The sequence below is a fragment of the Stegastes partitus genome, unplaced genomic scaffold, assembly GCF_000690725.1.
Source record: "Stegastes partitus isolate 25-593 unplaced genomic scaffold, Stegastes_partitus-1.0.2 Scaffold334, whole genome shotgun sequence".
NCBI classification, from domain to species: Eukaryota; Metazoa; Chordata; class Actinopteri; family Pomacentridae; genus Stegastes; species Stegastes partitus.
The window spans coordinates 1-15,420 of NW_007578065.1; the positions used below are offsets into that span (position 1 = coordinate 1).

General features: G+C 41.3%; 2 protein-coding genes across 2 annotated transcripts; both read right to left on the reverse strand.

Moving 5' to 3' along the window:
• Nucleotides 1-3,447: 3,447 nt before the first annotated feature.
• On the reverse strand, nucleotides 3,448-10,101 carry cyld2 (cylindromatosis (turban tumor syndrome) 2). The gene is made up of 14 exons (XM_008283940.1): nucleotides 10,012-10,101; nucleotides 9,229-9,736; nucleotides 8,774-8,903; nucleotides 8,043-8,290; nucleotides 7,791-7,959; nucleotides 7,027-7,159; nucleotides 6,739-6,843; nucleotides 5,443-5,522; nucleotides 5,224-5,290; nucleotides 5,006-5,138; nucleotides 4,801-4,909; nucleotides 4,577-4,695; nucleotides 4,289-4,493; nucleotides 3,448-4,014 (listed from the first exon to the last, which is right to left on the reverse strand). The coding sequence occupies exons 2-14, from the start codon at nucleotides 9,658-9,660 to the stop codon at nucleotides 3,833-3,835; spliced, it is 2,112 nt and encodes a 703-aa protein (XP_008282162.1). The 5' UTR covers nucleotides 9,661-9,736; nucleotides 10,012-10,101; the 3' UTR covers nucleotides 3,448-3,832.
• Nucleotides 10,102-11,197: 1,096 nt separating this feature from the next.
• On the reverse strand, nucleotides 11,198-14,866 carry LOC103358842 (gamma-glutamyltransferase 7-like). The gene is made up of 15 exons (XM_008283982.1): nucleotides 14,752-14,866; nucleotides 14,299-14,486; nucleotides 14,066-14,217; nucleotides 13,861-13,978; nucleotides 13,725-13,792; nucleotides 13,574-13,647; nucleotides 13,283-13,464; nucleotides 13,088-13,197; nucleotides 12,892-13,015; nucleotides 12,696-12,784; nucleotides 12,071-12,223; nucleotides 11,835-11,952; nucleotides 11,615-11,752; nucleotides 11,453-11,528; nucleotides 11,198-11,349 (listed from the first exon to the last, which is right to left on the reverse strand). The coding sequence occupies exons 1-15, from the start codon at nucleotides 14,864-14,866 to the stop codon at nucleotides 11,198-11,200; spliced, it is 1,857 nt and encodes a 618-aa protein (XP_008282204.1).
• Between the last annotated feature and the right edge of the window lie 554 nt (nucleotides 14,867-15,420).

Here is a 15,420-nt window from a genome sequence, read left to right on the forward strand (position 1 = left end):
TGTACATCAGTCTCTCACACAAAAAGAAAGGCTTTAGCCAATGCACTGCTGGACCATCTTGTTCTGAAGCTACGCAGTCAGATCGATAATGTAAGTTGTTACCTTAACTTAAGTATTTTGTTATATATATTATGTGAGTCTTGTGTTATAAAGTGTTTTGATAATTTTCTTTACGAAATACTTACATTTATTTCATCTAATAAATTATTGTCTGCTGATTTTCATCCTGCATTATGAGTGGTTATCATGTGTGTTTAGGCATGTGAAGAGTGTCACAATATAAGCAGAAAGCTATGTGAGAAACCCAACAGCATTGAGGAACTGACTGAAACGAGGGAATGGATGAATCAAATCCCAGAGCTGCTCAAGAATTACAAGGTGCAGAATAAAGGGACAAAGTAGATATGTCTATTATATATATATGTTCCATGACAGGTTATTTTTCCAATTTACAAACAACAGGAGCGTCTTGACAAGACCTTGCCAGACTATGAGCTATTAGAAGAATTTTGAGGATTTTAACAAACTAATATGACATTTATTTTAGGTGTCATGTGGGATATACTGTCACATGATTTGTTGTTGAAACCATTAAAGTGGCTTTTCTGTGCAGGTGGACGGCTATTGGGTGGCCCCAAAGGATAATCGGCCAGATGGAATTGGTAGCCTTCCAGCATGTGGAGGATGAGGAGCACTTCTGCACTCACCATCTAGCTGATCAGAACAACCTTGCAGAGCACCTGGACTCTCTGCAGGTCTGCTGAGTAAAGTCAGTTTTCTTCTGTTCATCAGCCACTCTGGAAGTTGACCAATCTTTGTATCTAAGTTTCAGGTTTAGCAAATCATGTTGATGTCATTTGGTTTTAATTTGGTTATTGCTGGATTTGCGAGCAACTCAGGCATTGATTGTGCCCATGAGATAGCCAACCAGGTTAAACATTTTAGCAACTCCAGGAGTGCCAGACTACGGCTCAAACATACAACACCAGAGAACATCTGCTTGGTGTGCTGTAAATGAAAGGCCAAAGGGTTTTTATGTAATTACCCATTCCAGAGGTTTTAAAAAATAACAAGGGCGTATATTTGTCATGCTTTTACTTGGAGAGAAATGTTAATGGGTACTAAAGTATCTGTAGAAGCTGGTGGAGGACCTCCAGCCTTTCAAAGACCTTCGGATCACCACCTGTTATTGGGTACGGTGGAGTGACAACTGGCTCAGTGACCGGCTGTCTTCAGTCGACCCTCAGCAGCTTGAGTGCCACATCACTGATGCCCTCAAGACCTTACACAGATGTATTAAACAGCTGGAGGACGTTCCTGGTAGGTCGCACATCTATTACTATTCAAACTAGGCAATCTGAAGTGTGACTGATCTGTTGTCTCATCGGTTGCTGTCTGTGTCTTACACAACACCAGACTGTCAAAAAGCAGCAACTGTAATCCACAGCAGGATTGAAGACTTCTGTTCTTATATCCCTCTAACTCAGAGCCTAAGGAACCCAGCAATGAGGAGTCATCCCTGGGAAATGCTTTCCGAACACATTCAGATAGAAGTCCACCACAAAGCCAGCTTGACCCTTTCCTACTGCCTGGAGCTCGGCCTACAGAACCACATGGATGTAATCGCTCATGTGGCTGAGGTGACTGAAAAAGAATACAGCACTAAACAGGTACCACTGTAGAGCAGTACAACAGCAACCATATTCTAAATATAGTGTGGCATTAAATGCTCTGCACGGAGCCTGTGAAAAATGATGCATCATTGCTAGTTTTCCTCCCCTGAAGGAAGAAAATGTAGAAGTTAAAATGCATTTTACATCAGTCGGAGCACATGAGAGTCGTGTCACTACTGCAAAATGTTACTGACTCCGTTGCAAGGAGAGGAGTAAGGTAGCGTGACAATGCATACAGAGAATGAAGCTATGTTGGCAAAATGAGCTGGAAAAATAAGAAGCCACATATTTGTGGTCTCCAATCAACTAGCAGCCACCAAAAGGAAAAACAAACAAAAAGACTCAAGGGGAAGAAAGAGGAAAACATTCAATTATTCTAAACAGTTGTATCTGGACAGTTATCGTGGTGTGATGTTGTGCTGCCTTCAGAGCAGACCACAAACCAGAGTTTGCAAAGTTAATACCAAATACATGACTTTCATAAGATTCATTCAGCAATGCCTCAACTCAGGGTTTCACCATCAGTCATCAGTCCTGAACAGTCAAAATTGAATGGAACAAATAAACTTAACTTTAAGCAGAAGTACAATTCTGTAAAATCGAATGAAATAAAAAAAAAAAAAAAAAAGTGGTGGTGCCCCCTAACAAATTCATATTGTTGCAAAGTTGGTGTGCAAGAAAATGAAATACTTGCCTCTCTTTTTCAGCGCCAATGAAATCTTGAGCTTTTGCTGCTAAAAGAAGAGGATGAACAAACATGTACATTGTGAAAATGTAATGTAATCACAGGTGATTTGTGGCATTGAAAAAGTAAAAACTTTTATAAGCATCACATCTGTAGAAAATATGCAATTTATGACAGGTCTGATGAGTAGTATTTATACCAACACGGATACAAAGTCAGAGTGTAATGCTGCCACCTCATGGACATTGTGAGTTAATGAATGAAGTGTTTCTAAGACATTGTCAACATTGTAAAATAATTTATATAAACACTATACAAAGTGCTTGTTATTACCTTTAACGTCTCCTAACAAACCAGGAACTTTTTTTAAACTACATTTTCCTCACCTATCTCAACAGTGTGTAAACCACATAACGACAGATACAACTTTTGTAAGGCACTTGATTTAGCTATTATGCTTCTTAATAGGAAAACAGATGAAAAGTTATCCTATATAGTAGCATTTAAAACTCATGTTCTCCTGAGGCTTCATTCACCCATATGTCATTCAGTGACTATGCATATCAAGATATATGTTTTTGTTTGTCTATTAACATACCTAAAGAAAATTACAGATACAATCTTAAGAGACCGACATACGTCTTGATTTTTTTTTTTTTAAGTGAGAGCTTCTAGTATGGTGCTGATGATGTTTTAAGTAAGTTCAAAAATGGTTTTGGCCATTATGTGTGGCATTTAACACAGGAACTTTTCTGACCTCCACAACCTAAAGAGCCAACACACCTGTAACATAACAATTTGAAGGCAGTGTGTGGAATTGATGCGTCTTGGAGAGCCGACAGTAAAATGTATGGTTTAGAATACTGGACTAATTCAGGTGGTTATTATTCTGAAATGTATATTTCGGGCTCATGTGAACTAACTTTGATCTTGCGATATTCTTTAGATTTTGTAAATGTAATTGTGACGTTTTTATTGAGATACCAAAGCTTGTTACTAGGTGACCACTGAACGACAGTGAAGCTTAGTGGATAACACTTGCCATTAAAAACAACTGTAGATAAAATGGAACACCACACAAACATGTCATTAAGTGCTTAAATCGACTTTAATTTGCCGAATAAAACACAAAAAAACAAGAATAAAATAATAAAAATCATCTATGTTGCATTTTCCTTTAAAAATCTTTGTATAAATAATCAGTGTAACAGAAAGACATTCAAGGGTAAAAAAAACAAAAAGCTGAAGCCGTTATATTTTCACTGCTTTCTCGCCTTATACATAAATATCTGCTTTTAGTACAATTAAGTAATTTTCTGTGATGTTAAAAGCATCCATTTATGTTCCTGTTGTTTGGAAGTAATAAAGTGCACTAAAGCTGATTTAGCAGAATGTAAGGTTATTAAAAGGCACTGTTGCAGGAACACGGTGTCCTTGTCCTCACATGCATTAAAGGCTTCTAGTTGTTTGGCTTTCAAAGTGGCGTGGCTGTGCTCTGATATAAACACAAGTAGGAGTCACACAGCAGCCTGCGCACGAGTTCAGGAGCCTGGGAAGGGTTGGATCGAGCCAGATCCTCCTCTGACTGGCACAGGAAGTCGCCCAGCTCCGGACAAGCTCGGATCTCAGGAATGTTGTAGCCACTTTGATCGTCACCTGTGAGGAAGTGTGGCCTTAAGATTAGACATCAGCTCAGAGAGAGATAAAGGCCAGTCACAGACGTCAGAGTTGCTTTCAGCAGCGCTGTTATCTAACACAGTCGAGGCTACATTATCAGGAAAAAGCAGTCATGGGTTACCAAATCAACTCGCAGGAACATCTGAGTGCAGTTTCTTATTAGGTAATTTAATGCCACTAATGAAAGAAAATGCTTCTTGTTCAAGCCAAGGAATAACTTTAAATGAATTAAACAAGCTGAGATTCATCTTACCACATCTGTCTGCCATGCTGTCAAAGAAGAGCCAAGAGCGAGGGTCAGGGCCGTACTTAACGAAGGACACGTAGTGGCTGGTTTGAATGCAGAGCACAGCAAACAGCTGCATTGTGTGTCTGGGCACTGGAGCTTCAGCAGCCACATCTGCTGCGACTGGTAGAGAACTGGGAGAGTGACCCTGCCGCAAGGGATGGGCGTGCACCTTCAAGAAAAATAGAGGGCAGAAGTTAACACAAAGTCACCTCAGAGGGATATTTGACATCTAAAAATTGCTGTAAAGTTTACCTGCTTGTTGCAGGTCGTGCAGTACTGTTTGATTCTTCCTGGCTGCAACTTGTGATCTGATAGACACTGAAGACACTCGTACTCTGCCAAGCACCCACAGACGAAGCATTCCCTTGGAGCTGTTGAAAGAAATATCGGTAAGCATCTTTAAGATCTTCAGAAATACAGGATTCATTTAATAGAATGTATGATTTGAATAAGTGCTGATTATATGTGTTCCTCACAGTTGTACAGGAGATCTGTGACGTCCAGCTCCGTGGAAGGAATAATGTGAGAAAACATCTTGTACTTGTTTCCAAATCTTGGCATCTGAACTATCAGACAGGAAGGCATCTACGGAAGAGATAGATAATACTGTAGTTACAAGACTGAAACGGAGAACTTGACAATTCAGTTCTAGCTTGTTGTTCCAGTAAAACCAGAACTCACCGTCTCAAATTTGAGATCACCTGACAGGCAGGATGTCTCCAGCAGCTGTTGGACGGTGGGCATCGGTCCCATCTGCTCTTTTTCCAGAAAGATCTGGAAAGTGTAGGCACCCTGAGACGTTTCACTTTTCGATCTAAGAACACAAAGATATTCAGTTACGGAACTGTACACAGCCAAATATTGCAGGACATTTAATACTGGATGGCTCAGTATCGTACCTGAGCTTGAGAAGTGGCTCCAAGCAAAGCACCTTCTGAAAGAGGACCGTGATGAACTCTTCTGGGTCTGTAGAGAGGTGATGCAAATTAGAAAGAAACCAGACAACATCAACTAAAGCTTGCAGTATTGTTACTATTAGTATTATGTTGTAATTACCTCATTAAAACCTATTTTTAAAAAAATATTCCTAATGTATGTTACAGGATATGGGTGTGTACCTTTCTCGTCTGTGCGAAACGTGTCACAGCCAAGTTGTTTCCGAAAATTCATCACACTCTCTGCTGGCACAAACCCTTGTCTGCAATAAATACATCAGTTTAGCAATCACAAGAATACTCATTAATTAAAACATACATCAAAATACAGTACAGTGAACAGACAAAAGACACCAAAATTTTACAAAATGGTGCCTAGTAAAGCTACTGAATATAGAATACCCCATCATTGCGACATACACCATCAGCCATAACATTAAAACCACTGATGGGTGCACTGAATAATAATACTGGTTATTCCAATAGCACCCACAAGGGGTGGAATACATTAATCTGCAAGTAAATAATCATTTCTTGAAGCAGATGTGTTGGAAACAGAAAAAAAATGAGTAAACTGGGATGCTGGAGAACTGAGTCACGCATCTCCAAAACATCATGTCTTGTGGATTTTCTGGGTATGTAGTGGTTAGGGATCACTGATGCATATGCGGAGTGAAGGCTGCCCTTGTGGTTTGATCCCACAGAAGAGCTAATGTAGCAAATGCAAGTGAAAACCTTAATGCTGTGATTGAAAGGTGTCAAAACAGCAAGCATCACATCTTGCTGCGTATGGGGCAGACCAGTCAGAGTGCCCATGGTGACCCCTGTCCAACAGCATGGGAGCCTATAACAGGGACATGAGCACCAGAATTGGACCACAGAGCAATGAAAGAAGGTGGTCTGATCTAAGGAAACCACATCTTGCATTTACTTGGGGCAGAGATGGCAGCAGGATACATAAGGAAGCCAACCAGTGGAGGCAGTGTTCTGCTGGGAAACCCTGAGTCTTTGCATAGATGTTTCTTTGACAAGCATCATCTACCTTCGTACACTGTTTAGTGGCAACAGCTTTCCATGATGGCAGTGGCCTCTTTTAGCAGGACAATGCTCCCAGTCACACTGCAAACACTGCTCAGGAATGTTTTGAGGAACATGACAGAGAGCTCAAGGTGTTGCCTCCAAATTTACCAGATCTCAATCCAGTGCACTTGATTACAAGTTTGATCCATGCTTCTTCGCAACTTAAAAAAATGTCTTGCTGACATTTTGGTGTCTGACACCATAGAACACCTTTAGAGGTCTGTGGACTCCATTTTATAGCGAGTCAGAGGTTTACGTTTTTCCCCCAATATCAGGCAGGTGGCTTTAATGTTATGGCTGATTGGTGTTGACATCAGGAGTACATGTTTACCAGTTCAGATTATGTAAAAAGTCAGGATGTCCTTGATTAACACACAGTCTTGAAGCTTGTGTTGATACCTGCGTAAACGGTTGACGATTGTTCTCAGAGTACAGGTTATGGGTTTCTCTGTGTCAGCAGGTATCTGGCAGATGCTGTCCAGGGTCACGGATGAACTGAACAAACTGTTGAGAGAAAACCACATTGTTTTACAAACTTATCTGAATACAGTTCACTGTGCTCATTTGGTTGCATAAGACCTCCTCCGAATAGAGTTACTGTACATAATGAGAGACTAAAGTAGCTGAGTTTGTAGTAATCGGTTAGGTGTCAATCAACCACCCTGAAGGGCTGTGAACTGGTTTTACCTGAAGAGTGTTGCGTCGAGGTAACAGGAATTAATGTGACCCTGAATCCCTTTCATTCTTCCCACTAACAATGACAATGCCTCTGATTCAGGGACAGGCGGTGCATCCTCTTCTGAGTCATCAAATGGAGGAACTGAAAAGAGCAAGGAAATGTACAAAAAAAAAGGATTAAATGATAGTTTAACACAGACCTTATTATTACTTCATTGGCAGGTTTAGATATGAAAACTAGTCTGGCTAGAACACCAGGAAAACTAGACTATCACACATTTCTGTAAGGATAATGATTAATCTGCTTTTCCCGAGCAGGAAGCTCACAGGACTGGCAAACAAATTCACTGACAAACAAAAAGTGTCACAAAGTGTGCATTGTGATGAATGTCACTGACATCATTTCTTTTCACAAAGTCTTGAGGCAGAAACTGATAGCAGCAGGAATTAAAAATATCCATCCTGAAAGTTTTATGTAATAACTTTACATAACACTGACAATGCGGGCACCCTGATCAAAAGTTCAGTCTGCAAAACATTCCTGTGTGTCACATTCATTTATGCGTACAATGCAATCCATCAATGTTCCAAATAGACAACTCTGAAGCACCTTAATGAAACGCTTCACTTTACTTTGGACTGTAAAATGCCACACTAATAGTTTTTATAAAGTATGACGTTAATGGATAAAAAAATAACATGAAATGCGTGCAATGTGTAAATTTTAATGTCTTGTGTTTGCATGTTTCACCAGACGGGGTGACGCGTCTCACCTGGAGGTGTTTCTGTGGGTTTGAGGGTCTCCCCTTCTGTAGACAAGCAGACAAACCTGCTATCAGGGCTGCACTTTGTGATGGGAACAAACAAAGCCCTGCTTTCTTTGCAGGTGAAATATCTCTGACCTCCGTACGTCCCATCAGAGCAGCCCTTCACTTCAAAGTCCTGAAACAACAAAATATAAAATAAATATGACGGATAGCTGAAGCTGACGGAAAACATAGTCGTGCAAAACTCTCGTCTCTCACCAATTCAATCCCAGCCCATTCAGCTGCCTTTCCTCCAGGCACCCCCAACCACCGGATGACCCCATAAACTGTGATCCCCGAGTTGGAAACCACCTCCACCATGGATCCCACCTCCAGAGAGACGTGAGATGTGCTCAGACACTGGTTCTGAGTGACACTCTGCTCCGTGTGGTTCTCCCTCACTTGTCGCGCATGAGAGCTGATATGTGGCATGGAATTGATGCGTGTCACCGCCTTTCTGTTCAGCCCTGTGGAAGTGAAGAGGCGAGTGGTTAGAGAGTCATGAGACATTTTTTTGAGGCTTGTCAGATGTTGCCTCATCAGATTGACCTCCAGCTAACACACAGGTCTACCTATGCGGTATGCAGACACTTTACAGTGCACAATGTGCAAAATGCCAGACCATGTGATGACTCCAACATTCTGCGTTCCAATGCAACAGAACCAGTTTGTCTAGTTGTGTACTGGGACCTATTCCTCTGTGTCCCCACCTGGAGTCACATGGGTTTGTTAACAAATTTTAATGTTCTCAATTTCATTTGCTGTTTGGGCTGAAGGATGACTGAGATTTTTAATTTTTTTTTAAACCAAAACTGTGTTTACTTCAAGTATTAAATAAAATGATTTTGTTTGATAAAAATCAAGGATGCCAATACCTAGGTATCATGTGGCTCAGAAATGTCACATGCTGACGATGTATGAGACAGATAAGCGTTGACCCTTTCACTCACCTCCACATTTTCCGTCTCTCCAGTGCAGTCCAAGGGGGACAGAGTAAGATGGGACCACCTGGACAATGTCTGCAGCGCTGAAAAGGGGCAGAGGAGCAGGCTTCTTGGTTGACAAACTGTGATCACTGTCCTATAAAAGGAGACAAACAAAGCAGTTAGTGCAAAGCAAACAGACACCGCTTTGGATTCAGATCTACAGAACACCAACGCTGATATGTGTATACATTTGTGCTGATGACACTGAAAGCTGCAGATCTCCTTGAAATTTTTTGACTCCTAAATTGGCCCAAACATGTGCACATCAGTGGAGATTACATGGCCTTCATTGTTTGCGTATATTTCAGACTGTATTGCATTTATATTCAGGGAAACTTGACAATAAATGTTTGGCTTCCACAACCTTGAGCTTTACCCACACACTGATGCTGGAAAAATAATAAACCAACTTTACGCACCACAAATTCCACCTCAAAGCCGAGCATGTGCAGGTCGTCTTTGTTCTCCTTCCTTCCAATCTGCATCAGGTTCTTCACCAGGCCGGGCAGATGTCCCTTCTTGTGCTTCACCACCACCAGGTCGTCCTGAGACAACTCGCAGATGGCCGAGAACAGCTGCGGGTTGCAGAGCAGCTCCAGGCGCTTGCTTGCGGAGGTGACAAAGAGCAGGAGCTGCGCCTGGTGTCTGCTCAGCGGGTACGTGTCCTCTCTCCTCACGATGCCTCCGTTCTTGGGGCTTCCTGAGCTGCCGCTGCCGTACAGGAGCCCCATCAGCTCACCGCGCTGCGTCTCTGCCTCCACACGGCCGATACATCCTCGACAGAAGCCTTTCCTCGACTTCCCCCGTAGGACGATGAAAAACTTCTCATTTTGTGCAGTTTTGGGCTCCATTGAAACCCCTCTTTAATCCAGTGCAAGTCTGTTAAAATCGGTTGGAAGCTGCTGTTGCGCGTAATGAAGCAGCAACCTGTAGAAACACAATAGAAGTAAAATAAACTAAAAGAAACACGCAGCGGACTGGTCACTGTGTCACAAATATAAGCCATGTCGTAAAACTAACGTGGAATGTGGTTCTATGTAATAATTAAACTGTTCCAAACAATTATCTTCAGCTGGACCAGGATGCTGCACCTCTTTAAACAAACTTCCTGCTCTGTAACTTTATTCTAACAAAGCTCTAAATAGAGAGTCAGTTTAGCTTTAGAAACATTACAAAAAGAAACAAAAAAAACACTCACTTACTGTCAAAAACTATTCATACGCGCTCGGTTAATCCATATAAATTGATCGCGTAAAAAGCCGCCAGACGTCACAGATTCTGAACTTCCACTGAGAAGGAGGTGTTCGTCTGCAGGTGTTTAAATATTGACCTGCATGTCACCGACACCGCCCACTCAGCCTCCCCGCCCTCAAAGTCTCCTCTCAACTAGAACTGTCTGCAACTCTCTTAAATAACCTGATTGCACATTGACGTGCAGTCAGGCTTTGTTGCAGAGATCAGCTGACTGCAGGCTGGTAAAGAAAAAAAAAAAAAATCCTTATCAATACACAGTCAAGTGTGGCTGACCTCCTTTGAGCTGTGGTTGTTTTTATGTTTGTACTGATCATTAGAAGTAAATAAATTAAATGTATTAAATATATTTTGTGTACAAAGGTCAACATTTTCTGCTTGAATGTTACCATATTGGATGTATTTGGAGTTTATGGATTCAAGCATCAAATATTGCAGATTAAACTGTACATCTGTGGCACTGAGTCAGGACATAAGGTTCTCTTTCTTGTACTGCCGTTCTCATGACATTTGACTCCTCTTGTTCATTCCTGCACAGCGTCATCAGTTTTGACACTAACATAAGCCAAGAAACTCCAGCTTGATTTGTCAGGATTCATTTTCATGTTACAACCCACACATGGGAGGTTATCATACCTCATTACTGGAATGTTAGACTATTCATCGGAGTTACCAGATAGTGAGTAAATTTGTTGACAGTAACTAATACCTGGAAACGACTGCAACACTCTGAGTGACATGTTTGTGCAGACTGAACGCATGTGACATGCTCTGCCTTGTGATGCAGTCGGCATGCATGTCTGACAATATCTTCGCTGCATCAGTTTTACGTAACAGCCCTCATTTTCTTCAGACATAGAGGCCATGTGTCCTGAACCAGCATCAAATCTTTGCTTCACTCTTTTCAAAATAAATAAATGACAAAAAAAATCAGTGGGTAAATCACATATAAGGTTCGTTCTTTAATCCAGATCATTGACATGAACAGTTGCCTTCTTTAATTAGAGAGTAGCTGTGTTTAGCCAATGGCTCAAATCAATAGGGGCATCAGCAAACAACATTTATATTCACAAAGGAAGCACAACAGCAGCTCTATTTGTATATATTTCATAAGTAAAGTACATTAGAACAATACCACTATATTAAACTATCAAACAGTTGACGTGCTTTTATGACCTTAATGATATTTTCTCTCCTCTGGATCCCCTGGACACCAGAGTTCGTCTTCCTTTCTTGACCTACATGGCCCTTTGCATGAATAAACTCCTCGCTTTCCTCTAGAGACTCAGCTGATGGGAGAGAATTGCGAAAGAAGGAAATTACTAACATATCAGACATGATCTAACAGCACTAAAGCTAAAGGTCAGCTTCTGAATATGATGTCATGCTTACGATCAACAAGAAGTGTGTTTGGATGGGAGAGGCTGTCGTTTCTCTCTTTATGGAAGAACAGGGCAGTGGTCATCACCTTGGGGACACAATTAGTTTACATGTTAAATGTTTTCACAAAAAATGTAGAATCCAGATGCATTATTACTGTAGGAAGGATCAAACCTGGGTGATTGTATGTAGAATGTTTTGTCCACCTGAGCTGCTGAGCGCCGTGTAGATCCCACATGTACCCCAAGCTGGCACCATTATTATGGGCATGAGCAACAACAGGGGTCTCTCTTCTGAGGCTGTACTGTTTTTCTGGAGCACAGATGACAAGGAGGTAAAAAATATTCAGGTCAATACCTTGTATTTGAGTGATTTTATTGGGTGTAACTTGCACCTGTTGAGTGTGAAGCTGCCCTTGGGTTTTATTTGACAGGGAGAAGTCAAGGAGGAGGCTGTTGAGGATGATGCCTGACGGAGTTATGATCCTACTCCCGAACGGCCTGTTCAAGGAACTGCAAGATCATAAAGACAACAGATAAGAGAAGAATGTCACATTGCCCAGGAGCACATACCAAACATATCCTCCTGTTGTGATCATCAGAGTCGCACCGAGGGCCGCGACAACATCACCTTGCAACAGAGACCATGAGGTTATCTGGTCCCATGACCACGACTTGTCCAGCCAGCAGCTCCGTGTGCAGAGACTGGACAGTGGAGTGATACTCAGATGGAGGTGTGTGGGAGTAATTCATCCTCTGGAGAAGCACTTCAGTCGGATTTTTGCTATAGTAAGAGCAGAGAGACAAAAAGGATGAAAGAATGCAAAAAAAAAAAAAAAAGGTAAGAAAATAAACATGTATGGGGGTGAGTTCAACATGCTGCTGCAACGTTACTGAGTTTACTTTTTTGTTATTTGGGACCCAAAACTGAAATTCTCAATCTGAAATCTAAAATGATACAGATGGAACCATAGTAACGTAAATGTAGAAATATTAGGATTCTGGCCTAATCAGAGCTAAATGTACAGAGAAATATATTGATTGTAAAACTAATTTTGATCATCAGTGATTTATTTCATTGAAAAAAACACATATACTGTCTAGTTCCAGCTCTTCAGATCTGAGGAGAGACATTTAAAGACATTTTACAGAAAAATAACAGGTAATTTAATGAAGAACATAGTCTGTTTTATTGATAGCAAATATGATTTTTAATTGCAGCCCTAACAAGACAGTGATGCCGCAGTATATTTTACCTCAGCATATCAGAGAGCTGCTCGGCCACTGAAGAGTTGTATTTAGGTTTGCCCAGTCCATCAGCCATTAGTAAAGCTGCTCTCACAGCCTTTATGAGGAGTTTAAAAACAAACAAAAAAACAACAACATTACATTGTGTCAGAGAAGTACCATGTCAAACAGGCTCTAATATACAGACACTTTGCAATCCAGCACCTCAGCAATCCAGCGGTGAGTTTGACTTTCTGTTAGATTGTTCTCGTTGAGATGGATGCCCTCTAACAGGTTGAGAGCTGATATCAACGCTGCACCAGCAGATGGAGGAGGAGGAACTTTAATTCTAATGTCTAAGACAAAAATAAGAAGCTGTAGATTAAGGTATCAAGGGTTATCTTTATTTCTGTTGGTCTACTGTGTGAAAAATGTAGTCTTACGGTTGTATTGGCCTTCAAGTGGTTGTTCTGCCTCCACAATATAGCTACTGATGTCCTCTCTGCTCAGGATGCCTCCATTTGCTCGCACCTTTGTAGGGAAAGAGAACTCCACACATTTTACCAAGTACATTTCTCCTTAAAACCAGGCCATTTGATATGTGGATGTCAGTCACCTCATCCTCTATCTCTTGTGATAAGTTTCCATGGTAGAAACTCATCAAACCAGCCTCCAGGACTCCTGCCAGACCAGGAATCTGCACATACGAACCAGGACTCAGAACTCGGTCGTCTGGGATGAACGTGTCCTTGAAGCGCTGTGACAGCTGATCACCTTTCACTTTTGATATTGCATCAGCTGTAGAAGACGACAAATGACAAATCTTGGTATATTTTTCTCAGGTAAAATCATTGATTTACATACTGAGCCAGACAGTAAGTGAGTAGAGAGGTGTAGTTTAACTCACAGAGACTGTGCGACACATTGAAACCTTCCCTGGCTACATCTGCTGCTCTGCTGACAACATCCTCCCATGACAGACTGTAGTGAAGTTGTGGTATTATATGTTTGAGCAAAACAGTAAATATCAGAAAAATGTCACTTATCTATACTCTTACCTGCCGTAGAGGCTGTGAGCATGATGCAGCCCCCTGAGCATACCTGGTACTCCAACCTGCAGGCCGGCCTGAAAACAGTTATGCACACTAAATGATTAAAATCTTGATTGGTGCCCCACCCTGACCTTTATATTACCTTTAGCTCTGAGACATTTTGCAGCATCTTCTTTCCCAGGGTTTTAGGAGCATGCCCCTGAAAATTTATCACCCTGGTTTCATTCTTATGGATGTCATGAACCAGCATCACTCCTCCTCTGCAGAAAGGGAATAAACAAGGATCAATTTGTGATCATCTGTAAATATTTTCCAGAAATCATATCAAGAATAAGTGAGTCACATACCCGCCAACACCTGACACATGTGGATGCACAACACCCAGACACAGAGCACCCGCGATAGCTGCATCCACACTGGATCCACCGTCCTGAAGGACTCTTTGACCGAGTGCAGTGCAGCGCTGATGGTCCGACACCAGCACACCTTTAATGGAGGCCTGCAAAAGCAGTTGTGATGAGGATAAATAATGCAACGATGCAAATGGTTTGACTTGCAAATGTTATACATCATGACATACTGAGCGTTCACCCAGGTAGATCTGCAGGACCAATGCAATGGTCACTCCAGCTGCAAAGATGATAGACACAGCAGAGATAAGAATAGGTGTGTCCCAAATGGAGCAGTCTTCATCTGTCTCTTTTAGGTTGGACAGGTGTCCATCAAACTGATCTGGGCTCCCAGAGGCCTGCTTCAAAGGGTTGAGATCTGTGGCAGCAGACAAGAAACCAAATTGAAATATTGATTCAGTATGAAGGATTATTGGGTTCAGGTGAAAACTCTTACATGGTTCTTCTTGGCTTTTCAGGGCCCTTAGATCCTAATCTCTTGATCCAATCAGGTAATTTACACCTGCAGTTTGCAAATTAGCATCATGGCAGTTCTAAATTAACAGGAAATAAATACAAGAGCATCTGAATGACCTAAGTAGAACTAAAACAACACTGTTTACACTCTACCTGCATCCTCTCACCATGCTTTTTAGCCAAGTCATTGCTTGATGAGCCGTCAGCCAGTTGAGGTGAACTAAAACTCTTGTAACTAAATGTTGACTGATTGTTAAGTTTTGTTTCAGGAGAAACATCCATCCTCAGTGTGTTTCCACAAAGGACTAAAGTAGTTCAAGGACACAGCAGACTTCCTTATTTTACTATTTGTCCACAAAGTGCAGCCGTCCTTCCGCAGGAACTGAACAGGTGCAGTTCCCTCCAAACTAATGAGATCAATATTTGCATTTGTCAGATGGTGAGTAGTTCAATGTCATTAGGACGTTGCAATTTCACTCACAAACAAAAAACACTCGGAAAAAAAACAAACAAAAAAACACACAAGCTGAAAAAGCCATACTTTTTATTGACGTATATAAAGGTTTTAAATCAAGTACGTAAAGCATGCTGATACACACACCATCACTTCTGAGGATACACTTTGCATAGGCTGCATATGTGTGAATACACATGCACACACACACAACAAGAAAACACAGTCTCATTGTGTGAGGAGAACATCTTTATTCCAAATTCAAGTAAAAATGATAATGTAGCTGCCTATCAACAGTTGTCTAGCGTTATAATGGATTACATTAAAATTAGGTGTATAGCTTAAATGTGGAAGTGTTTAAAAACATGATAGAATAATGGTG